General features: G+C 39.3%; 1 protein-coding gene across 3 annotated transcripts in view; it reads left to right on the top strand.

Annotated features, from left to right (window-relative positions):
• Positions 1 to 24,812, top strand: part of MDN1 (midasin AAA ATPase 1) — an 86,407-nt gene that overhangs the window by 37,787 nt on the left and 23,808 nt on the right. For all 3 annotated transcript variants that reach the window (XM_072331399.1, XM_072331400.1, XM_072331398.1), the window contains exons 43-73: positions 8 to 278; positions 927 to 1,086; positions 1,316 to 1,432; positions 2,558 to 2,766; positions 3,412 to 3,557; positions 4,857 to 5,059; positions 6,068 to 6,288; positions 6,964 to 7,077; positions 7,864 to 7,996; positions 8,644 to 8,753; positions 9,178 to 9,311; positions 9,852 to 10,012; positions 10,358 to 10,478; positions 11,271 to 11,481; positions 11,621 to 11,849; positions 12,764 to 12,890; positions 14,296 to 14,466; positions 14,599 to 14,813; positions 14,908 to 15,289; positions 15,487 to 15,596; positions 16,339 to 17,035; positions 17,555 to 17,716; positions 18,224 to 18,497; positions 19,489 to 19,724; positions 20,361 to 20,456; positions 20,723 to 20,817; positions 21,554 to 21,678; positions 22,845 to 22,991; positions 23,246 to 23,355; positions 23,765 to 23,838; positions 24,063 to 24,258. In XM_072331399.1, coding sequence (XP_072187500.1) covers positions 8 to 278; positions 927 to 1,086; positions 1,316 to 1,432; positions 2,558 to 2,766; positions 3,412 to 3,557; positions 4,857 to 5,059; positions 6,068 to 6,288; positions 6,964 to 7,077; positions 7,864 to 7,996; positions 8,644 to 8,753; positions 9,178 to 9,311; positions 9,852 to 10,012; positions 10,358 to 10,478; positions 11,271 to 11,481; positions 11,621 to 11,849; positions 12,764 to 12,890; positions 14,296 to 14,466; positions 14,599 to 14,813; positions 14,908 to 15,289; positions 15,487 to 15,596; positions 16,339 to 17,035; positions 17,555 to 17,716; positions 18,224 to 18,497; positions 19,489 to 19,724; positions 20,361 to 20,456; positions 20,723 to 20,817; positions 21,554 to 21,678; positions 22,845 to 22,991; positions 23,246 to 23,355; positions 23,765 to 23,838; positions 24,063 to 24,258 — 5,757 coding nt within the window. The remainder of the gene's footprint in view (positions 1 to 7; positions 279 to 926; positions 1,087 to 1,315; positions 1,433 to 2,557; positions 2,767 to 3,411; positions 3,558 to 4,856; positions 5,060 to 6,067; positions 6,289 to 6,963; positions 7,078 to 7,863; positions 7,997 to 8,643; positions 8,754 to 9,177; positions 9,312 to 9,851; positions 10,013 to 10,357; positions 10,479 to 11,270; positions 11,482 to 11,620; positions 11,850 to 12,763; positions 12,891 to 14,295; positions 14,467 to 14,598; positions 14,814 to 14,907; positions 15,290 to 15,486; positions 15,597 to 16,338; positions 17,036 to 17,554; positions 17,717 to 18,223; positions 18,498 to 19,488; positions 19,725 to 20,360; positions 20,457 to 20,722; positions 20,818 to 21,553; positions 21,679 to 22,844; positions 22,992 to 23,245; positions 23,356 to 23,764; positions 23,839 to 24,062; positions 24,259 to 24,812) is intronic.

The raw sequence follows: 24,812 nt of genomic DNA, 5'->3' as shown, positions 1-24,812 counted from the left end.
TTTGCAGGTTGATATTAATAGACCGTGGCTGCGCCTATTGGAAAAAGTGGAGAATGTTGTGAACACATTAGTAAGGGACAGTCTGCTCCTGACAGAAATTTGTGCAGATGATGCTGAACTTGTGCTGCGTGCTTGGAGCAATTTCATCCTGAATTACAAGCCCAAATCCTTGGGTGAAGGAGGGAGAAGTGTTACAGCTGAATTAGTGAGCAAACTGGAGGGAATACTTGTACTTACCCAGCGACTGAACAACAAAATAAGTTCTTACTCAAAGGCAGGTATGTGTGGTGAATTGAAGTCTCTTTTTTCTGAAGAAAATGAGAAAGGTCTGAATCTTGAGAAGGTTATGTAGGACTTTTTTTTTCCCTAAGTCTTGTTCATGTTTATACGACTTGTATAATAGCCCAGCTTCAGGAATAGTAAAACTAGTGGTGGTTAATGGGTTACAGGGTGCTTATTTTTTGTGTTTAGTTTTACGTGGTAGTTATTATTACTCCAAACTGGAGGTATTTGTAGTACTACTTAACTTACATAAGCATAGAATTACTCAGGTTGGAAAAGACCTCAAGGATCATTGAGTCCAACCGCAACTTAACCATAGTAACTGATGATGCAGTACAGTTCATATCTCACGTTCCCAAGTTGGGATTTTGGATTTTTATCTTGTATTTGATCTCTGAAGCCTGAAGTAGATGAGCTTTACAGATTTCAGCAGTAAAATGTGTAGACTGCTTTTTTTGTCTGACTAGTTTATATTTATCTGTACTGTTATCTGTTATCATTTGCAGAGTCAGGTCCTCTGCTTTGATACTTCCAGCCTTTCAGACAAGCATGGATGTTTATTAGCAAAATAACTATTTTTCTTGAATGGAACAGAAAATTACATCAATAATACAAGTCTTGATGTTATGTATGCTTCTTTTCAGAGTTTGCTCTCCTGGTAGAAGAGTTCCGACGTTTAAAGCTGCAGCAGGTCCAATCTGCTGATTCTGACAGCCTTGGCACTTTTGAGTGGGTGGATGGGATGCTGGTTCAGGCCCTGCAGTGTGGTGACTGGTTGTTGATGGACAACGTTAACTTTTGCAAGTGAGAGATTTTAGTGAACATGTTTCCTTGAGTAAATTTCTTAACCTCCCAGATGTGCTTACCATCTCAGTGAATGTGTTCACAACTGAACACTTTTGCACTTCATAGCTGTATATGGAAGCAGTGATTTTCATTCCCTGGAAGAATCTTCATCTTCCTTCTTAAACTGCTTAGGAGTTGATAGTTTTCAAGTTACCTTATAACCTCATAAACATTCTTTTGAATGTAGCCCCTCTGTGCTGGACCGCTTGAATGCTTTACTTGAACCAGGAGGTGTTCTTACCATGAGTGAAAGAGGTGTGATAGATGGCACAATTCCTACAATAGCTCCTCACCCAAACTTCAGGTACTTTGTTTTTCTGCTTTATCTTCTTATTTTTTTTTTCCCTGTACATAAAATAGGTTTAGAAAAACTATTATCAGCTGTGATCCAATCTTATGGTATGTTGAATGCTGTTCGTGTTTCAGTGTACTACAGTGTATTGCCTGACAAGGAAAAAAAACTGCACAGTGATAAACATAGGATATACAGCTTAGGAGGCTTGGCTTCATGTTCCTGTTCTCCTACACACTGTTACATTGGAAAATTCATGAGCAGTTTACTCATGTCTTGATTTCTTTTATTTGTTTGTTTTCCTCCTAATTTAGTATTTCAGCACTTGCCTATCTCACTGTAATGGTGGTCAGGGTGCGTATATTAAAGATAGTCACGTATTTGGTTACGTTGGTAATAAAAGCTGGTAATGTGGACGTGCTGATCTTCTTTCCATCATTTTCCAGTTTTTCTGAATTTATGTTTCCTGCTGTGACAGAACTTAAAGAAACAACAAAAAACAACAAAAACATCCCAAACCAACCAAACGAGAACAAAACAATCAAATTGTCTATTCTGTTCTGAAGTCGTCTCTGTGGGAGATGGGAAGGGAACACACAAAATACTGTGTGTGATTCCTACCTTTCTTAAATCTGTGGAAGGAATATAGGAACCGGTAGGCTCTGCTTCCTCTGAATTGGAAACAAAAGCTTCAGCTTTTCAAAGAAGTTGTTCTTACTGCATTGTATCCCAATTGTATTTTTTTTTTTTCCATCCTTGATTTTAGGAGTTGTTCACTGATAATATTAAGTATGTGGACGTTCGCTATTTTGGTTATTAGAAGTGCTGATTGATCTGAAGCTGTTGCTAAGAATTTTAAGTCTTTTCGGTAGCTTAGAGGCCTAGTTAACTTTTCTTAAGTAGGCAAATGATAAACATAGCTGAGAGCTAAGAAAAAAATCATGCGATATCTCTGGCTAATTTCAAAGTATAATTATACATATGCATCTCTTATTTATATTCAGTGTGTGTATCTGGGTTTCTAGATATAAGTATTTTCATTTTTATGAAGACGAATTTACTTTATGAAAGGGGAGATTTGGTCGCTTTAGAGTGATATTTTATAGCCCTAAGTTGCATCTTATGCATATTCAACAGGCTTTTCCTGTCCATGGATCCTGTTCATGGGGAAATATCCCGAGCTATGCGGAATCGTGGGATTGAAATTTACATTTCTGGGGAAAATGATGGAAATGTATTAGACAATCTGGATTTAAAACTACTGCTGCATGGTTTGGGCTTAGTGGGAGATAGCATCTGTGACGCACTCCTGGCTGTGCATTCAGAAACCAAGACAGCAATTCCTGGTAAGAATCAGCTGTCCAATGTTTTACTAACACGAACTTGAGCTCCTTACGTGTATTCATACTAACTCTTTAACATTAAAACTTGATTGCTGTATTGTGCAATGTCCAGATATAAGCAAAGGCATGAAAGTATTATCAGGCATTTTTTTAGTTGGGGTGGTAGTTGATTTATTTTAGGTTTTTTGCTGTGTTTTTTTTTTTTTTTTCCATTCTCAGGAATACAGGCGTGCCCAAATCATTTAAAAAATCAATAAATAGAAACGGGACTGAGTTTACTTTCTTAGGAGATATCAAACACTGTCATGATGGGTGTATTTTTCCCCTGGAAGGAAGGCAATAAGTGAAAATCACTAAAATGGAGGGTGTGCAGAAGGCCCGTTCACATTGCTCTTTTGAGCTAGATGGCACTGAAGTTTCATTCATCACCTCAGCGACTCGATGTTTTATTTTGAGTTGGTCACATGGTAGTTTAGTCTAGTCAGATTTTTCTTAACCTTGGGAAGAACCCATTCAAATTTGAGGGCCTAATAGGATTTGTACAGTCAGACCATTTTCAGAGCATGCAAAAATGGGGATTGTCCCCAGAGTTAAAGAGTTGACAATTACTGAATGTTCTTCTTATTCTAAATGCTGTGTATCTTTCAGGTTCTGTATCATCTTTGTCACCTTTGCTCCAGGCTGCTGTGTTAATTGTGCAGCAGATGCAAAGAGGCCTTGGATTAGTGAAGTCTTTTTACAGAGCCTGCTGGGAAGTTTATGGCCGTTCACAACAGTTGCAGAGCAACCAAAAGGTAAAAGTCTTGTATCTGAAAGTTCTTCTTGCATCATCAGATAGGAAATGGAGGATCTCAAAGACCAGCTATAAGAAATCATATGTTTTGTTTAAGTGCCTGAGCAAGGGGTTGATGATAATGCTTTTGAGAAGATGAGAAACCAAGCCATTTTTAAACATGCTGTCAGGTGATTAATAAGATGGATTAAGTGTTGTTGGAATATTTTCTGTATCTCTTAAGTACTTAAGATATTTTTTTTTTAGCTCTAGTGTGAGCAGAAGTAACCCATTCTACATGTAACAGATCTATTGCAACTCTGGAAGTAGTTTATTGTTGTTGAAGGGTAAAGCTCAGTGAATTTCAGCTGTTGCTTATCCAGTCGCTACATATTTGATAACACTAAGCTGAGTGATGTGGTCAACATGATGGGGAGAGAATGCCATTCAAAGGGACCTTGACACGCTTGAGAGGAGACACAGTGGCTTTCCACTATCTAAAGGGGGTCTACAGGAAAGGTGGGGGCAACCTTTTATTAGGGAGTGTAGTTGTAGGACAAATGATAATGGTTTTTAAACTAAAAGAGGGTAGGTGTAGAATAGACTTCAGTAAATAACGAATGTGCGCAAGAACTTTTTTACGGTGAGGGTCACAGAGCACTGGAACAGGCTGCCCAGGGAGGTTGTGGAGTCTCCTTCTCTGGAGATATTCAAGACCCGCCTGGACGCCTACCTGTGTGACATGGTGTAGGGAGCCTGCTTTGGCAGGGGGGTTGGACTCTATGATCTCTAGAGGTCCCTTCCAACCCCTACAATTCTGTGATTCTGTGAAATAAATTATTCCAGTGTCCTCACTGCCCTTGTGGATTGCTCACAGAAAATGTCTCTTTCCCAAGGCTAGTTAGGCTGAATGGGGCAGGGCTCTGGGCAACCTAGTCTAGTGGAAGATGTCTCTTCACATGACTGGAGGGTTAGAACTATGTAATCTTTAAGGTTCTTTCTAACTCAAACCATTCTACAATTCAGAATCTCCCAGAAGTCAGATGAGAGTTGTATGTTCTTATTTGAGGTGTTCTCCAGAGGATAAATACTGTTTGTTTTGTTGGCCATTTGTAAACCCTGACTCACTCTTTCTGCATCATTAGAACGTTACGATATTTATCGTGCATATTATAGTGTTTGTAGATCATTTGGTTTGTAATGATTTGGTAATAAATGCATAGAATTAGAGCTCCTGTTGATATTGTACCTGAATGCATATTTCAGTATAATTCTAAACTGGTTTTGTTTTTCTTGTTTGTTCCATTTGTTGTTTATTTAGCTTGTGCTAGATTTAGTTATGAAGCACATTTCATCTCTGGCTTCTCATGAAATCTGGGGTGACTCCCTGCTTGCTATGGGACTGTGGCCTGACTCCCTGCCTACAAGTCTGTTTACAGCTGAAGACTCGCTTCTTTCAACAGTACGGAGTGATGGACAGGTCCTAATATACTGTTTGAATAGATTAAACCTTAAAAACTGCAGGTAGGCAAGAGCCTTTTTCTTTTTTTTTTTAAAAAAAAAACAAAATATATGAGTGAAAAAACAAGATTTGTGAGTCATGTTAGTGACGTGATTGTCACCGGTCTTTTATCTTGAGCAAATTGTATGGGCAGAGAGCTGGTTGTACTACCACTGAAACTCCTGTTTACGAGCCTAATTTGTTCTTCTTTATTCTTCAGTCCAAAATGTTTGCGTTGTTCCATCTTTCCATTTTCAACAAGAACGTTTGACTCGTTCCTAGTTAAGTTAGGAAGTAGGCATTTAGCAGAAAACGTGAATGTAAACACTGGTTTGCAAGATAAAAGCCCCCAAAATCTCTTCCTTCAGTTCCTTTGTGAGGTGAAAGAAGTTTTTAATTAGTTGTAAATATATTCACGATCCTTTGTGTTTCTCGCTTTCATCCAAACAGTTTTTCATCAGGTGTTGTAGGTGCAGTAACTTCATGTGAAAGAACAATGTTCCTCTTTCAACAGAGCTGTCTGCTAGAAGTGTCACTTACAGCAGCCATGCAACAGAGCTCATTTAATGATGTCTTGTACCCTGTAACAATTCCTCTCACAACAGTGGCGCAAAGCCTGACTACCTGCCTATCTCCTCCTTTACTTAGTGACTCAGACAGTGGGCAGGTATTGTGACAGAACAAGCTCCTAAGGTTTAATGTAGAAACACACTGGGTATTTTTATCAGTGAAATTCTTCTTTCTGTCTTTTGTATCTTACTTTCGCATGTAATTCTGGTGCATAGATAAAGTTACAGGATATTGTACTTATTCACTCTTGACATTTAACATAAAGTTTTGGTAATAAAGAGTCTGTGCTAGTAGATACCTTTAACTGATTTGGAAAGTTGGAAAATGGCTCTGGAGCTAAGTAAAGAAAAGAGATTTTGTTACTACCTTCTTCCCTGAGGACACGGTGAGTAGCTTGTCTTGCAAAGTGGCACTGGCAGTTCGAGCCATTGATGAATGATCTTCACTTGTTTGTGTTTCAGGACGTTACCACTGACTCTGCAAGACTTTCAGAAAATCATGCAGGCCACCCATCCTGAGAATCTCAGATTCGGTGCTGTTGAGATAGATGCAGACTGGGTGGATGAAAGGGAAGTCCTCCAGGCTTCAGTGAAGTTATTCATAGAAAAGGCAACCAATCAAGATTGGACATTGAGAGTTAAATGGCTTAATTTCTTAGCCAAAAACCTACCACAAGTGCTTGGTATGTGATCACTCAACTTTCATTTTTGCCTCCAGGCTGATTTTCATAAATCTTAAATCTTCCATGAGAACATCCAGAGCTTTCAAATGAACTCGTTTTCAGTTATCTTCACCTAGGTCAAGGATGTCAAAGCTCCATGAAGAGAGAGAAACAGGTTGTGTGTATTGAAAACAGGAGTCTTTGGGCTACAAGCTTTGCCTTTTGTTATTGGAGTATGCGTGTAACTTGCACTGCTTCTGAACTGCAGTTACTTTTGGATACCTCTTGGCTTATATAAGAATATACGTGAAGATTCTCTTCACGTATGAATTGGTAGTAATAGTAAAATACTTTGTATTTATTTGTTGTACAAATACACGTGTAATCACTTGGCTAGAAAGTTAAGGAATTGCAAAACTGAGGTTTTGTGAAGCTGTGTTGCCTGAGCATTCAGCACAGCAGCTGAGGTGAGGCCTTCATTGCTTGATTGTGTTAATTATATTAAACTTACGGAGAAGTTATACAGGCATTAATTACTATTAGTTATCCTACTTTTAAGGGCTGACGGAGCAACCAGCATTTGTTTAGAGTTCATGCACAGATGAAATTGAGGCTGTTTGTGCTGGCTTGGTTGGAGGCATTTATTAATTTGTACTAAACACTTTCCTTTTAACATACTTACTCCCTCACCTATAGATCCAGTTCGGATTCAGTTGGAAGCAGGTGCTGTAGCCCTTGGCAGTTTCTATGCCAGTCCACTCTCATCTGGAATCAGTAACATGATCAAATTGCTTCAGCCAACTATGACAGGTACTTTTGAAATCAAATTGATAAAAGACTTCATTTAGTTGTTCTTTGAGCACTCAGCAGTGCTTCTTAGGAAGTGTGTGTAACAAATCAGGTTAAACTGTAACTGTACATTACTCTTGCTGGGAAAAGAGACAAGAATAAAGCCTTTCTTGCTGTTGAGAACTGAAAATGTGGCAATTAAATGTATTCATCTGATGCAAATTAGATATGAATGCTATGAATGTGAATCCAGACGCTGTATCTTGTGACCCAGATCCTGCAGCTCCAATTTAGAAAGTAATAGTGTTGCATATACCCACTGCCTTTCTGACTCAACTGTTGAGGCCTCCTGTTTTCTCCTAGCATTCATAGTGTTGACCTATCCAAAACCTGTGCTGAGGTTTGCAGTTTTCCTTCTGTATTTTATGGGGGCCTCAGTTCTGTAGATTTCTTTCAAAGCTTGCTAGATCTGTGAAAGATACATAAAGTGTGAGTGGACCCTCTATCGATGATCCTAGGTATTTTGCATGGGCTATGAAAGGAAAAGGAACTGGACTTGAGTTTCCAGGCTGCCTTTTTGGGTTTTCTGACTACTCATTAATTTAGCTTCTCTGTTTTGTCTTAATGAACCTGTAGCATAATGCTTTTCTGTTTTTGTATCTGGAGTGAGGGAGCTTAAGACTCTACCTTTGTCATAGGATTCCATCTTTCTTTCTGTAATGTTTTTGTAGAGACAATGATTAGCAAAAGTCTTTCACCCTATAATCTTTTCTCTGTTGTTCTCTCTTGTCTTGTCTGCCTTTCCAGATGAACATGTGATGCCCCTGGACCCAAGGTGGAACGTGCAGCTTCTGGATATCATTAGAAATTCAATTAACTTTGATACAGAAACAGAACACACAGATCAGCTTCTCATCCTTTTGAAGTCTGTAGCAAACCGGTGCGTTCCGAAATAAGAAAGCCCAGTGCCTTTTATCAGTACTTTTATGAACAGTTTTAATATCTTCCACATATGCTTTCAGGTTTCAGTAGAAGTGATCTCAATTATGTGGCTGACATTTCACTCTTTGTTTCTGCTTCCTGTGGCTGCAGATTGTGAACAGTCATTTGGTACAGGAGAGTAGAACTCCCAGCATTCCTTGTAGATTGGATTACTTCTAGGATAATCCAAAAGCATGGGAGTAAAGCATAGAAGGTTGGAAGCAGCGCTTTGAAATCTCTTGTGTAAAACTTAAGTTTCATGGCCCTGCTTTTGGATTTGGACCAGTTTTCCTAATGAGAAGAAAAAATTCTGATACACAAGTTTAGGATTCCCAGTATAAGAAAGCAGCCGCTCACGTATCCTGCAAATGGTTGTGTTGCAGCTGCTTAGCACCAGCAAAGGAAACAACAGTGGGAAGTAAGGAACCTGCTTCTTGTCAAGCGTGCTTTTGTAGAAACCATATTCTGGCAACTAGTTATGCTACAGTTGAATGTTGTTTAATAATGCAGTGAAATATCAAAATTACTTTGTAGTTCAGTATTCTAATAGAACAGAGGCTTTAAGTTAACAGTGCTGGATTTCTGATAACTTTATTTCTAATTCAGGGCAGTGTTGTTTCTTGACCGAGAAAAAAGGAGCTACACTGAAAAGAATTTAATTCTCAGCAAGAAGCCAAGAACTAGTGCCTTAAGAATGTCTCTGGATTTCCACAAAGGTACTTTGAGTTTTCACTGTTTCTTTTGGTTCTGTGTCCAATTAGAAATACAATTAATTTGGCTTGTTATGAAATGGGTGCTATGAATATGACATATCCCTCTTACAAGTGGCACATTTAATCCTAAAACAAAGGGGAAACGTTTAGTAATGGAGTTCATGCGTTGCGCTGAAGCAACTGATCAGTGTTTCCATCGTGGATTTTTGCTGTATTGGATGCATTGAGGTAACAGGGGGTTGTGTAAATAGTAAAGGATTATTTTTGCTTCTTTGATTTTTAGATCTTTTCCAGTTGGCTTAGTTTTGTTTTGTTTTCCCACAGAGAGCATCTAGTGATTTTTACAGTCAACCCCTACTTGTCGTTTTACATGGATGGAATATTCCATCTCTATTATTATTTCTTTCCTCCTCTCCCCAAACTTTAGATCCGGGAAGCTACAGTTCTCTTCCTCATGCAGTTGTGGTCAACCTCGCTGCTTTCTTTGAACTCTGGGATGTGTTTACACTTCACTGGGTGACATCTACTCAGGTGGCCTTAAGTGATGATGATATGCATGATGTGAGTAGACTTTGTATGGGAATTATCTTTCCTAAATGTACACACCTGGGATATAGATATCCATTTTTGAACTTTATAACCTAGTCTTCTGTGCTTGCTTACGATAGTCTCATTTGTGCCAAAGAAGTGTCTGTTTCCCTCTCCAGCGATGAATGAGGGAGTATCCACATCAAGCTCACATGCAGCTGCCTAGACTGGGGCAGCTGACCTGGACGGCAGCCTGTACAACTCACAGGAGTGGTTCACTTCTCACTCTCCCTTTTCATATCACAAAGATAGTTTAGTTAAAATCTAATGGCAACATTTTAGACTTGGTCCAGGAATTACTTGTTTTTCATTCGCATGGTTCCAGCTGTCAGCAAAGCAACGCGATGTTTTTAGCCTGATTGCTGGTTATGTGCCACCAGGTATAATAAAGCATTGCATGATTCTGAAGTTAATAAAAGCAACAATATTTCCTGATTTTTCTCTCAAGTGAATTACGGAGTATTTTGTAACATGCTCAGCAATAAGAAAAACAGAATCTTTCTGTCTTGTTAGATTTTATACTGCTTGCTGTGGCGTGATCGGTTCTGGGCAGTCTCTGACACTCTGACAGTGGATTCACCAGGGTTGTCACTTCTGTCTTTGCACTGGCACTGGGTTATGAAACATCTAATTGACAGAATTCCTCAGATGCTTATTGGATCAGACCAGCACAAGTGAGTGGCTTTGATGTGTATTTGTGTTAAACGATTGTGTCAATTTATGTAAATTACCCCTTTTAATTACTATGTACTATCACTAATTATCACTGTTTGCCATTATTGTCCGAGTTGCATTCCATTATTAATGCAAGTGCAATCTATTAAGATTTTAAAATAGAAATTTCTTAGCATTAGACTTCTCCTTGGCTGTGTGATTTTAAGGTTTTATTCATTTTCCATACTTGAAGGGGAAGGATAAGTTACATAAGTAAGAACTTTCTTTCATGATGCATCCTTTTTTTTCCCCCTCAAACTTCTGCGTTGACTTTTGTTCTCCTGTGTGTGTGTCTTTCTTCCAAGAGTTTCCAAAGAAATTCAGTCTGTTTCACAGCAACTTCAGAACTGCTTGGCCAATCCTGCCTGTACTTCTGCCAACATGAAGCTTCTACAGAAGTCTCTAGGAAGACCTCTTCCTTTCAAGGTGCGGATACTTTGCTCGCAAGAGATTTGGATTTCCCTTCAGATACTGGAATGCCACTGTAATGTCCCCGTGGAGCCTTCTCCAAGCTGAAGAGCCACAGCTCTCACAGGAGAAGTACTCCAGCCCTTTGATCATCTCCTTCTCTGTACCTTCTCCAACAATTCCATGTCCTTCTTGTGTTGGGGACCCCAGACCTGGGTGCTATACTGCAGGTGGGATCTCACAAGAGCACAGTAGAGGGACAGAATCCCCTCCCTTGACATGCTGGTTGTGCTTCTCTTGATGCACCCCAGGATACGATTGGCCTTGTGGGCTGCAGGTGCATTTTGAGTCTCCCGTGAACCAGCACTCCCAAATTCTTGCCCTCAGGGTTGCTCTTAAGCCATTCTCTGCCCAACTTGTATCTGTGCTTGGGGATTTATTGCCCTTAGTTTAGGTGAATTGCCATGTTGAGGTATTGTTTGTCTTACTACTTATGTAGTATCTTAGTGAAAAGGTGGGGAAAAAAAACAAACAAACAACAAAAAAGCACAAAACCAAAGAAAACTTGTAAGGGAGGAATCGTGGACCATTTGTTTCAGTTTCTGTTTTCCTACTGTATTGGGTACAGCTGCAAATGAATTGTTAAGCTGTATATGTGTTTTCTAGTTGGTCTGTGGGAGCTTGTACTTCAGCTGCATGTGTATGAGTTTGGAATCTTAAAGTTCTGACTATAGTCACAGATTTTGTTTGCTTTGTTAGCAGCGCTGAAACAAATTCTCTCATGCTCATACGTCCTTTTAATGTTTCCAGGATAAACTGGGCATGGAATGTTTTTCTCTAGTAAAAGTGCTCAGCAAACCACTTAACATCTTAGAGGCAAGATTGGTCTTCGGAGAAAGCAGATGGCAGGAAAAAATGTGCTGTCTGAAGACTGTTGCCACTGGATGGAAGATGAAAAAAGCACTGCTGCAAGCTGATGGTCTCATACTTAGAGCTAATCATTTAGAAGATGTTAGCCTTGGTACGTAATGCTTCTGAAGAGCCTAACAGGATGATTCCTGCCATCACCACTGGTTTTTGTATAGAAATTGACAGGATATGTTTGTTGTCAAGAAGTATAGTACATACCATTGATGTGCATTTTACACTCTGTTAAACAGGCCAGCTAAAGAATTTCTTGAAAGCTGTACATTCAGAACTGAGAGCAGAAGGACTTAAATTTAGTCATACGGAGGAAAGGTTTACTGAAGATAACATCTCCAGCCAGTTGGATCCTGCTGTGTTAATCCAGCTCTGCAGTCGGGTTCAGCTGTGGCCTGCAATGGAGTGCATGGGTGTGCTTTGGCAGTACAAACTAACAGCGGATTACGTGGCTAAGGCCACAAGAAGGTAAGGTGGCTGGAGAAAGAAATCCTATGTTACTTTAATGAGATTCAGAATCCCTTGCTAAAAGCTCTGTGTATTGTTACCTAAATCTATAGTTTTGTACTTATATTAGTATATATCTGTGTATGTGAATATATGAATGTGTGCTTATGTGCTTATATTTAAATGTACGAATACACATACACTTCTTGCCTTTGTGCAGAATGTTATTTGGGTAGTTATAAAATATGTCAGTGGAAAGAAAGAGTTGTTTGTTGTTATATTGAGAAAACGTTTCTTTTTTTACTGATTTCTGTTGACACAAATGTAGGAACACAGAGTAAAATGTTAGACTCCAGCTTTATTAAAGGTAGAATGGATGCTGAGGGAAGGAAAAATAGAATGTTTTAAGAGTCTAACTGGCAGTAAGGAACAAGTCCTTCATATTAGTAATTAACATTAAGATTCAACACTGAGAGAGAGACCTGGCAGTGAAGGAACTGCACTGACATACGTGCTTATTGCTGCGTGCAGCAGAAAGAGCTGTGTAATCTGCATGCAAATTTTGTACTTTAATGTTATTAATTTTAGAAGTGTTAGCATTGCTTGAAGGAGCTACGTGTATTTTTTAGGCTGTTTTACCATTGCTTATAAGAGAGCTCTTGGTTTATCGATTTCAGAGGAAGTGACTTTTTGTGCAACAAATCACTTGTTCAATCTTGAATGCAGCACTCATGATTTTCACAAGTACTGTAAAGCTGGAAGACTGTCTCCACACCTGCAGTGTGTTCACCTTAAAGTATTGTTATTTTAACTTATCAGTCGGTCTTTGATATTCTTGTGTCTTTATCTGTGGTTCTGAATTAGTTTTATTATGCACGTGATTTATGTGCCCTGCTTAGGCATTGATTAGGTTGTATTTTCTTTACCTCCTACAGGGAGAACTTCAGTCAAGAGTTAGGCACGCGTTCAGATTTAATTCAACTTATAGCTTTTTCTCTGAAGTTGACACCAGCTGCCTCTCACCAGCTGTCCGGACTGTGGCACTTGTTACACCTTCATGAAGTAAGAACAAATTTTAGTTTAAATTAATCTTGCAGAAGTTTTCTACGATCTTTGCCAAGTAGGAATACCTCTGAAATGGAAAAGGTTACCCACTGTGAGTCTGCAAAAAACCCAGTGTGAATAAAACGTCAATAAAACACAGCTGAGCTTAAAATAACACAATTCTGTATGACCTAGATTGATACGATTGTTTCATTTCTCTACTTTTGACGCTAGAAAGCAGTAAGCAGGTTGAATGGTAGATGCCAGCTTAGTTATATTGGTGTATTTAGAATCATTTTATGCTGGAAAGTATTTGTCTCTCTTCTTGTGCTGATGATTTTTTTAGGTCTGTGTTGCAAAACAAGTAGGTTGAGGTAGTCATTTGATATCTTTCCTGCAGAGTAATTTAATATGCCAAAAAAATTCCAGCAAGATCATATTTAGCTACAATACAGTGATAGCTGTGTTCCCGCAATTGTTGGTAAGCTTGTAAGTTCTGCTGAAGTGCTTTGAAGTAGAATATTGGGTAACTTTATGTAGATGTCATCTACCTGGACTTCTGCAAAGCCTTTGACAATGGTCCCTTACCACATCCATCGAAATTGGAGAGGTATGGATTTGAAGGATGGATTGTTCGGTGGATTAAGAATTGGTTGGCTGGATGCAGCCAGGGGGTTGTGATTAATGGTTCCGCATCAGGGTGGACTTGAGGGTCCTGGTGGACAAGAAGCTGGACATGAGCAAGCAGAGTGTGCTTGCAGCCCAGGAGGCCAACTGTGTTCTGGGCTGCATTAAAAAAGGGGTGGCCAACAGGGAGAGGGAGGTGATTGACCCCCTCTACTCAGCTCTTGTGAAGCCCATCTGGAATACTGTGTCCAGACCTGGTCCTCTGGTACAAGAAGGGCACAGAGCTCTTGGAGTGAGTCCAGTGGAGGGCCACTAAGATGATCAGAGGGCTGGAGCACCTCTCAAATGAAGAAAGGTTGAGGAAATTGGACTTGATTAGCTTGAAAAAGAGAAAGCTCTGGGGAGACCTTCCATTACTTGAAGGGAGCGTATAAACAGGAGGGGGAATGGTTGTTTACGAGGGTGGATAGTGATAGGACAAGGGGGAGTTATTTTAAACTGAGACAGGGAAGATTTAGATTAGATATGAAGAGGACGTTTTGCACCCAGAGGGTGGTGACACACTGGAACAGGTTGCCCAAGGAGGTTGTGGATGCCCCATCTCTGGAGACATTCAAGGCCAGGCTGGATGTGGCTCTGGGCAGCCTGGTCTGTTGGTGACAGTATGCAAATGAACCTGTGAATTTGAAATGTACCTTAAGGAGTATCTTAATAATGGAGAAGCATTGTTCTCGTGCTTGATTCTCTTTTGCTTCCTTTACATTATCCTCACATCCAGGTTTTTCTTTCTCCATAGGTATCTGCTGAAGAAATGTCTGTTCTGTCATCTCAGCTAGTTAATGCTGCTCTGGCATGCTTTTGGAGCAGTGCTTTCACCACAGATCCTGACTATTGGTTAACTTGGAGACCGTTACCTGCAACAGAGGAAAAGATGTCTTCTAAATCCCATATGAACCCTTCAGTGAAGGTTTGTCCCTTCTTACCTTATCGAGCAACTAAGTTGAAGGTCGTTTTATGAATTAATTCAAAAACAACACTATAAATTTTAGCATAGCCAATGCAAGATATGAATGATCTAACTCTTAATCTTTTAATTTAGGGCCCAGGTATTTTGACCCGAGCAGTTTTCTCAAAGTGCTTCTTTGAAATTCTAACTAGCAGCACCAAGACAAGCCAGTGGGATGTCAGTGGCCTTCCTGTTTTGTCATCATCCCGTGTGACACTGGGTGAATGGATGGAAAGAGCACGCCAACTTCATGAAGTCAGCACAGCACTGTGGACCAACCTAGCTGTTGCTTCAATAATAGACTTTAGGTATTAAGACCTTCCCTCCAAATGTGTGTTACTTAAACTAGGGATGTTGCAGAAGCTTGCTTACCACCATCTTGTTTCATTTGTTTGCCTCCAGATACACAGATTCTAGACTACAAGGAATAATACTGAGCAGACAACTCTCTGCTCTGGTAGATCTGGTTCCAACAGATCTTCAAGAGGAATTTTTGAACTGCTGTGAGAAACTCTTCATGAAGGACCTTGTTTCATATGAGTACCTTCTCAAGATGCTTAAAAGTATCACTGATCAGGAGTTGCTTCCCAAAGAGTTTATGGTTCTCCTGCTCACTTGTTTGCAGCAGTTCTTTGGGGAAGGGCTTAAGGATTTACCAGAAACAGCTTGGAGAGGAAGCCTCTGGGTGAATATTGGATTGCTACAGATTCACGTGTGGCTTCCGCAAACAAGATTTGATCCAGCTGTTAAAAGAGAATACAAGCTCAAGTATGCCAAAGAAGAGGTGGGTGTAGAGTTGGCTTTTTTTAACTCTATAATGTGTAAAATCTGCATGAAGGGGTTTGGTTTGGGTGTTCTTGGGCCAATTCTTGGTCACAGTTTTCAAATGGTGTTTTTAATGTGTTTTATTGTCCAAAATGCTGCTGTACTTACTTTGTTTCAAGACCCAAACCTGAGAATGGTTTATTCTTGCCTTTTTAGTTACACCAGCTGGAGTGTGAATGGAAAACAAATGATCTGTCATCCCAGCTGCATACAGGAAAAAGTCTTGAAGACAAAGCACTCTCTAACTACATTCACCCCCATCTCAGGTGACTTCTTAGGTGCTCAGGCTGGAAACATTGTCTCTGAATGCTGAGGCTCAGTTTTCTTTATGGCATTTGTATTCTTCTGTAGAAAGTAGGCTTGTTGATTCAAAAGTAGCAATTGGCATATTGACGTGATAATTTAAAATACAGTAGGTTCTGTTTACTAGCAGAAATTAAGGAATTGTCCACGCATTGCATACTGTCACAAATAGTAGTAACCCTTAAATCTTGAGAAAATTGAAGCTGTACCCTGAAGTGAAAATACAATCACATATCAAATTATGGTGGCTTTGCTAAACTGTGGTGATATTATTGACAATTTGAAATGAGGTGGTTCACATGGAATATGTGGTGAAAGTTGAGAATTTGTAGCCGTTATTCTTTGTTTTTAATCTGAAGAATTTAAAGAGGAAATGTTAAGGGGGCACTAAGGTTTTAAAGGGGATGGTCATTGAAAGCCTATCCTGAATGGCTGAGTTTTACCTGTTGCTTTTTCCCTAATGCTCACAGAGCTGTTAGGAAACGCACAGAAAAAGAAATCAAAGTTTATTGGAGAAATATTGGAAGAATGAGAAGACGGGGTGTATGTGTAGTATATGGGCATCACTTCTTGTTCTTACCTAATTTACTGTTTTACATGAATTACTAGAATGTTTGCTATCAGTCTTCCATTGTGTTAGCATGCAGTTGGTGAAGTACATTTCTTGCGGTGTATTTCTGAACTGATCGTGTTGTTTCCTAACAGGCTCTTGCAGGAAAGAATTCAAAGACTGAATGAGCAAATAAGTAGTCTTTCCAGAAAAAAAGCCTTCAGGCCTCCGGCTCCACTCTACGATGGCTTGTACCAGGAGGCTCACCAGTACATCAACAGCATAGCAAAGGTTTCTTCAGTCCAAGATCTTTTAGCCCGTCTTCTGCAGTTCTTTGGTGGGCAAAGACCTAAATCACTCCAGGCAATAAGAAATCTGTTAAGTGAAGAAGCGTCTTGGCAACAGTCACACCACCACTTCAGAAAACACTTAGCAGAAGAGTATGCTGCATTCCCTGATACCATCATTCCCCTGCAAGCTGCCATCTTACAATTGCAACATGGCATGCGATTAGTAGCTTCTGAAGTTTGTGCAGTGCTCAATACTTTCGTTTGTCCAACCGATCTCACCAACCTCCTTACTTCTTTGTTGATATTCCCGTCTGTTGGCCGTTCTTTTCCCACTTACTTCGCTCGTGCAGAAATTTTATGCTCAGTAAATTCAGTTGAGGTCCTTCATGGGCTTAAAAAGTTTTCTCTGAAGCACTCTGAAGGAGAATCTGAGAGGATGCAGAAGTCTTGTCCGACTCTGGAACAGCTCCTAGTGAATGCACTGTTGCATCTTCAATGCCATGTACTTTCCAGAGGAGAGATGGACCAGAAATCTCTGCAGCTTTTTAGACATCTATGTCAGGTAATGTCTGAGGCCTAATGGCCAGGATTATTGTACTGAACTACTTTGGTAATTGCTAGTATAATGCTCTTAAACCTTTTTTCCACAGAACTGATGCAAGATAATTTAACATATTACCCTAACTTGCTTGTATTTATCAAGTCATGAACTCAAAGCCTGTAATGGCTACTAACAACTCCCCATCAACCACCATCCCACCAAAAAAAAACTCACCCAAAAAAGCCAACAACAGAAAAAAAAACATCCTCAAAGCTTTGTGGAAAGATTCTTTACTAAATGGCTAAGAAAGCCTATGACTTGGCCAGGTGCTTTACTCCATACAGTTCAGGGGCTTTTTCTTCCCTTGAGAGAGCAATTTACTAATCTCCGTTCAGATTAGATGGTGTTGATATATACTGCTGCAGGCTGTAGAGAATTATAGAGCCAAGCAAGGTAGGTTTTTTCCTCACTGATATATTATATTTGAGGATATTTTGAACATTACTTTGTGTCACATTATGCTGCTTTGTGGTTTGCTAGGCGATCGTAAATGAGTGGGATGAACAGGAACGCCGTGCCCAAGAGCAGGAGGCAATGGAAAAGAGTCTGTACAGGTTCAGAAGTAAAACTCATGGGAAAGGACAAAGTGAGGAAGAGGAGGAGGAGGAGGAATTTAGGAGGAGATTTCCTTTTCATGAAAAGGTAACAACTCTTAAAGGAACACAAAATTTATGTCTAAAGTAGCTGCTGAAAATACGCGCAGTGAGTAAAATGAGATGAGGCATTAAACAGTTCTTACTTCAGACCATAAAAATGCGGTTTAGAGTTTAGGAAAGACAGATAGCAAATACTGTGAGGTTAAATCTTTTTGCTCCCTACAGCTAGCTTATCCTGAGTTAAAAACTGAGTGACAATATCATTAGTTATTCACTATGAAATAATGCAATGCGATTCCCTGAGCAAGTAGGATCTGCTGAGATTTCATTGCCTGTCCGGAACTCTGGTCGTCTCCTTGCTTAAATTATTGGATTGAAGCTGTGAGATTTCCTTTCTTTGATGTGCATTGTTGTGTGGCTGGGAAGTCGAGAGGTAATAATTGGGATCTCCAAGTGATCAAACAGCATCAAGGCAACTTAGCGACAGGTACAACTGCTGGTGCTTGTTCTGGAAGAAACTGTAATTGATCTTTGATTATAATGTAATTTGTAGGACTTTGAAGATATCACAGCTCAGCCAAGCCTAGAAGAAAAAATGGAAACTGGAGAGCCAATGGAAGACCAACTGGAAGTTGATAGAGGCCTTTTGTCCAAGAGCTCCATGCAAACTGTAATGATGGTTCATCAGCAGTTGTGCTTAAACTTTGCTCAGTCCCTGTGGTATCACCAGAGTCTGCCTTCTCATCAAGCCAAACATTATTTTAGCGCATTTATTTCCTGCTATCAAACCGGTGCATGTCTGGTGTCACAGTTCTATCCTTTAATTGGTAAGATTACTAGCAACGTTTCAGATGTTGTACAGTATTATCTTTGTAATAATGAGTTAGAAATGAATTGTGTAGCAAATCATTAAATAGGCCAAATATAGGGGAAATGAAATGCGCAAAGAAGTTTGTTTTCATTTCTAATGGAACTCAATTGAAGAATAAACCTATGGTGTAGTCAGAAATTGGAAGTGCTTACATCTGCATAACCCTGTGGAAGATGATGGTCTTGCAGAAATTTTCCAGAGTTGAAATTGGAAATTTCAACTTTTCACGCTTTATGACAATCATTGTAACAGTGTGGATGGGTAGATGGATGGATGGATGGATAGATAGATAGATAGATAGATAGATAGATAGATAGATAGATAGATAGATAGATAATATTTTTGTCACTTCTCGAAGAAGAACTTTGTGCAGAATACAGGTATGTGTGCAATTAAGAAGCAAATGGTGCAGCAGGACTAGCTGTTTCTACAGTCTTCTTTTTGTGTGTTTGTATCTGAAGTGTAACGTATGAGAATTATTGTTTTGTTTTGTTGGATTACTTTTTCCCAGAGCCTCAATAGTAATGTTGTACTGAATGCCTTCTCAGGGTGAATTTATGAACTGAGGAACTGGGATCTCCTGGCTGGCTCACATCCCCTGCCCTTAAGATTCTGTTATTTTTTTATATAGCATTTTGATAAAGTCGAGGATGTGTTTAAGAGCCATTTGGATGTGGTGCTCAGGGATATGATTTAGCAAGGGTTGTTAGAGTTAGGGTACTATGGTTAGGCTGCGGTTGGACTTGATGATCTGCGAGATCTTTTCCATCCTGGGTAATTCTATGATTGTATGTGAACTCAGTGCTTTTGAGTGGCATAGTCATCTGTGCTTGCAGTATATAACATGCTGCAGTTTGGGATACAGGGAAAAATGAACTTCTCCTGTACAATGGAAAAAGAAGACATCACACATGCTGCTAATTCATCTTTTTTTTTTGGCTTCCTAGGTGCCGAAATGAACAACAGTCTTTTGGGAAGCCAACTTCTAGTTAGCACTATTCTCCACAATACCCTTTTTGAGGAAATGACTTCAGATCTTGTGCTACAGCAAGATGGCCCATATGACTTTTACCAGCATCCTAATATTAAGCAAGTCCGACAGTGCCAACCTGTACTTGAGGATTTTGTTAAAGAAATCAACAGGTTACTGCAGGAATGGCCAGAGCATCCGGTACTTCTCCAGGTAAGGACAACTCAACAAATGTTTAGAGGGAAAAAAACCCAAAGCATTTTAGAATTGCTTGTGTGTGTAAATATATATAGGTAGGCATAGATCTCTTCATGTATATCTGCCCAAACATCAGTATTACTTACACAGACGTTTTGAAGTCATGCCTGTTTCTTCATGAAGAGATATTTGGTACTCTTAGCAATTCAGCTTTACTTGTGAAATGCTAAGTAACATTTACTGCATGCTCTGTTCTTAAAGCTTTCATCAGTCATTGATCTGCTGTACTTAAGAGTTTTGAAGTCTTGCACTATTCAGGCTTCTAATTTTTCCCAGAATGCTTTTTTTCATAGTGTTCTAAAAATTGATATCTTTATTATCAATTAAGAGGTACCGCGTGGCTCTTAAGTTGTTTTTTGAAGACTAATGAAGAAACTCAATTGGAGCTCCTAACATTATTAGGTCATTTGTGCTCCTTTCTGTGATAACGCTGACATTTAATGAACTACTAGTGAGGTAATGCTCAAATGAAGAAGCAATTGAAAATATAAAATATTCTTAGCTCTTTTATAGTATGGCAGTTGTAATACAAGTTAGCATGTGCATTTGAGTCAGATGCTGTAGGTTGAACACTTGTGCTTTATTCTGCAGCTGTTAGTTGTGATTGACAGAATCCAGAGCTTCCCACTCTCTAGTCCCCTCTCAAAGTTCCTGAATGGCTTGGAAATTCTTCTTGCAAAGGCACAGGTAAGAAGAGGGCTAAGGGAAACTTCTTTTTTATCATTTAGTCTTCCTTATTTATATAGGTTCTGTGATAGACAGCTTTCAGTTGTTAACGCTTTCCGGGGTCTGGGAAAGTGAACTACTCTGTGCTGCTGGTTTAAGGAGCTAGGAAGGCAATGGAAGAGTACTGCATGAGTCTTGCTATGCAGACACTAATTTCTTGCTTTCTATAAAGAAACTGATTGTTGTTTTATGTTGTGTCTTTTCTTGTTTTGTTTTTATTTTCCCAGGACTGGGAGGAAAATGCTAGTCGAGCTTTGTCCTTGCGGAAGCATCTTGACTTGGTCACACAACTGATTATTCAGTGGCGTAGATTGGAGTTGAAGTAAGGATCGTTCTTTCTTACTGCTATTTTTTAGACACCAAAATTCTGTCTCTATACGGAGACGTGTTCCATTGTATTATTGCCTTAGCCGTGGAACGTTTTCTTTTTGTGTGCGTGAAGCTGCCATAGAGCATAGGTATGCAAATGAAAAAGTAGTTGAACTGGCTCAAAATGAGCACATCCATCCCCATATTGCCTTTTGTGGTGACTGCATCTGTACATATGCACATGCCTCAGGAAGGACAGAAGCAGGACACAACTGGGGTAATTCGTAATAATATTTTCCCAGCCTTCTCCTGTTTTTGATCCTGGCGGTTGCTGAGCCTGTGGTGTTTTGTCACTTTAACAATCACTATTAAATTTTACTTAAAAATCATTAGCTGGTGTCCTGTTAAGACCATGTAAAATTTATATGTCCACAGTATGCCATGAGCAAGAATTCTAGAAGTCCACCTCATATTCTGTGAAGGAAAACTTCTCAGCCTGGCTCTGACTGGTTTTCTTTGACAGTTCCTGGCTCCTTTGTTTTTTCTCATAATTTTAATAGTGACAAAGCCGTGACCTTCCGTAGTTGATTGTGTATATTAAGCATATGTGCAGATTATCTCAATCTTTAAAATCTTCTCTTAGTTTAGCAGAAACAGAAAGCAGGTGTTGTTTTGGAGCCCAAATTACTCATGATCTCGATTATTTAATTACTATTTTTTCCTCTTCTTGCTCCACTGATTGGTTTCAGTTGCTGGTCAGTAAGTCTGGATAATATTACGAAGCAACATGTAGAGAAATCCACAAAGCACTGGTTCTCACTCTACCAGATGATTGAGAAGTATGTGCAAGAGCAGGCCAAGGCTGACGTGGAAGGTAAGTGCTGTTCTTACATAAATGTGTGATACAGTTGCAGCAATTAATGGAGATGTATAACTAAACTCTAAAATGGCAGAGTTTAATTATTCACTTTCAGGTGTAGTTTTCGTCCCCTTTGCCCTGCAGTAAATTCCATGACTGTGTAAGCTCTTCCAAACTGAGTGAGCTTGACTTGGTATTTTTTCTGAAGCCACCTGTGAGTTGCATAGAGTTAATAGTGTAAGTTGTGTAAGGGGAAAGTTGTCTGTAAAAGGCATCTTAAAGAAGGTAGAACTCTGCTAATGGTGTGTTAGGGCTATAGAAACGTTTTTAAATGGGTTTAGATTACAGGAAGCTTTCATTTGCAGCTGAAAAAGGCTTCTGACTTTTTCAGCTGTGCAAAGCACTTCTCGCATCCTAGCTGAAATGCTTCTAGTATTCTGTGCGAAGCAGAAATAGTTCCTTCAGTCTGTATACTTTTGTCATATACTCTGCCTTGCAAATCTGTCTGCTGGTGTTCAAGTTACGTAAAACAGGGAAAAAAAATACCACTATCAGTCTCTAACCCTGCAAAATGTTATGAAATTGTGAAGATGAAGATAACATTCTGAGGCATAAGGCAAAGCTCTTCCAATCTCATCAGTAATTTATGTATTGTCTTGACCAATTCAGAACCCTGGGTTCTTTTTGACATCTCCCAGCGTTTTCTCCTTGAGGTAATGCTCTGAAGATACTGTAACCGCTGCTAGATTCTTCTAAGATCTATTTCCATCTTGATTTTGAGGCAGTAAGGAACTGATAATGTCTGATTTGTAGCATATAGTTTTTCATGGTGGCTAAAAAAGGATCTGTTGATTCAGTAGCAAGTATTCTTCATGTACTTGGTTTACTCTGAAATTGGCCATGTAGCTGTCCTCCTTAATCCGGTCTTACTGCTACCTCTTTATTGTCTCCTTTCTTTGTTTTTTGGTTGGTTTTTGTTTTTCGGTACATTTTTTGCTGGATTTACTCCTTATTAATTTAGAATCGCCTATTTTTCTTTACTTTGATTTGGAACTTGCCCAATAGAAGCCTGGTGTTTAGTTGGTTGTTCACAATGTTTTCACGTCTACAGTTTTCATGCAGTGTTTTATTTTGTTTTTCTTTTTCCATCTCTCCTTTTAAATTTCTGGTGTGATGTTCAGAAACTGAGCAGATGAGCCTAAAAATGCTGGTCAACACACTACAGGCTTTCATTGAAGGATCTACGCTTGGAGAGTTTCATGCACGACTTAAAGCATTGCTGGTTTTCCACTGCCATGTCCTACTGATGCCTCAGGTAGCAGAAAAGGGTAAGTTGTTAGCATTAAGCGTGGTGAATATTCTTTACCTGGCTGTCATATCCCAGGCTTTCCAATCAGGTGGCTAAGAGCTCGTAAATACAACAGGAGCTAATGCTGCATTTTCTTGCTCTCAGAAAGTATAACTTTGGTCTGTTATTCTCTTCACCGAACTTCATGATTACAAAAAAAGCCAGGCTGCATTTCTGCTGTTGATGCTGTGGAATATCCCGTTCTGAAAGATTTTTATTGTCTGTCCTTTCCAGACATCCTGTGCAGCATCCTGTGGAATCTCTATAATTATTATAAGCAGTTTTCAGAGTGTGTTGAGAGCAGAATCGCTGAACTTCGTCATCCTATAGAAAAGGAACTTAAGGTAAGAGAAAACTTCTCTCAGTCACTGTGTTCAACTAACGAGACGAATGGTGGAACAGGTGTTAGAATTTGTGTATAATAGTTCTGTTGGCCATTGAGGTCAATGTAGTACTTCACATCTTTATTGACAAGAGGATATTTTTATGGCATAGGGGTTGGTGGGAGTTGTTAATGTTTGGTCTTGTTTAGCCGTGGAGAATTCCACCAAGTAGTGAAGATCCTTTGGCTTTCACATTTAAGTACGCATGAGCACCTAGCTTGTAGCATAATATGGCTATGCAATCATTTGCGTGTGCACTAAGATGTATTTTAAGACAGCTAGGTCATCGTAGCTGATGAACATGAGAGATTATGTGCAAATACTTCATTGTATTTGTGTAAATAATCCCATTGATTATTTCTTTTATTAGGAATTTGTGAAAATTTCCAAGTGGAATGATGTCAGCTTCTGGGCGATTAAACAGTCAGTTGAGAAAACTCGCAGGTAACTCAGAACTTGAAATTAAGGAGCCATTTAGGGACTGGTCATAATGAATGGCAGTGTTTTATGTATGGCTGTATTTGGAACCTTCTTTGTAGATCTCTTTTATTTAAAATCTGAATGCAAAAATGTTTCTTTTACCCCTGGAAACGCTTATTTCCAGCAGCTGAGATATTGCCAGGATTAGAACACTCGGTGTGACTGCTTTGCTTTCCTTTGATATTTAGAACTCTCTTTAAATTCATGAAGAAGTTTGAAGTTGTTCTGAATGAGCCATGTCAGCCTGCTTTAGTGGAAACTGGTAAGGAAGAGCAACTGGACTGCTTGCACCAGCAGGAGGAATCTGAGAACAAAGAGGCTAAAGTTCAGAAGCTGAACAATGCACTAAGGAAAGTTCTGTCCGCTCGAACAGATGCTGCCGAGGTGACTGTATTCCTAAACCTAAGTGTAGGAAGGTTACTTTGTATGTTCTCATCTATATGTTATTATTCACTGATTTATGGAGAAAATGTAAATGTCAAGTCTGTTGAGTATATCATCAACTTGTTGGTCTTTTTTTCATGTTCAGTGTTATGAAACTGCAGGTGGATGGAAATATAGCATGGTAAGACAAGTATGTTTGGTATTGACTTGGCACAGTATTTACACTCTCCTGGTGATGACAGCAGTTGAACATTTTATTTCTTAAGTTACTGTTATACCGTCTGTAACTGTTTATTGCTTTTCTACTGGTATACTGATACACAAGCGCTGGTAATTGGCATTGATTTCTTTTTGTAAACAAGGTGTTTCCACATGTATTCAGTACTGAACTGTTCCGTACTGAACCATGTTGAGTGAGTTTGGGGATTTCAGGAGTTCTTGAGTTTCAAATGAACGTGGAATTTTGCCCTTGTTTTTGAAGCAGTTTACTCTGTGATAATTTACGGATTAGACAGCTTCAATCATATGTGTGTAATTGAATTTTTTCCTTAATT

This window comes from Excalfactoria chinensis, chromosome 3 (genome assembly GCF_039878825.1).
Source record: "Excalfactoria chinensis isolate bCotChi1 chromosome 3, bCotChi1.hap2, whole genome shotgun sequence".
Lineage (NCBI taxonomy): Eukaryota > Metazoa > Chordata > Aves > Galliformes > Phasianidae > Excalfactoria > Excalfactoria chinensis.
This window is presented reverse-complemented; position numbering and strand designations above follow the sequence as displayed.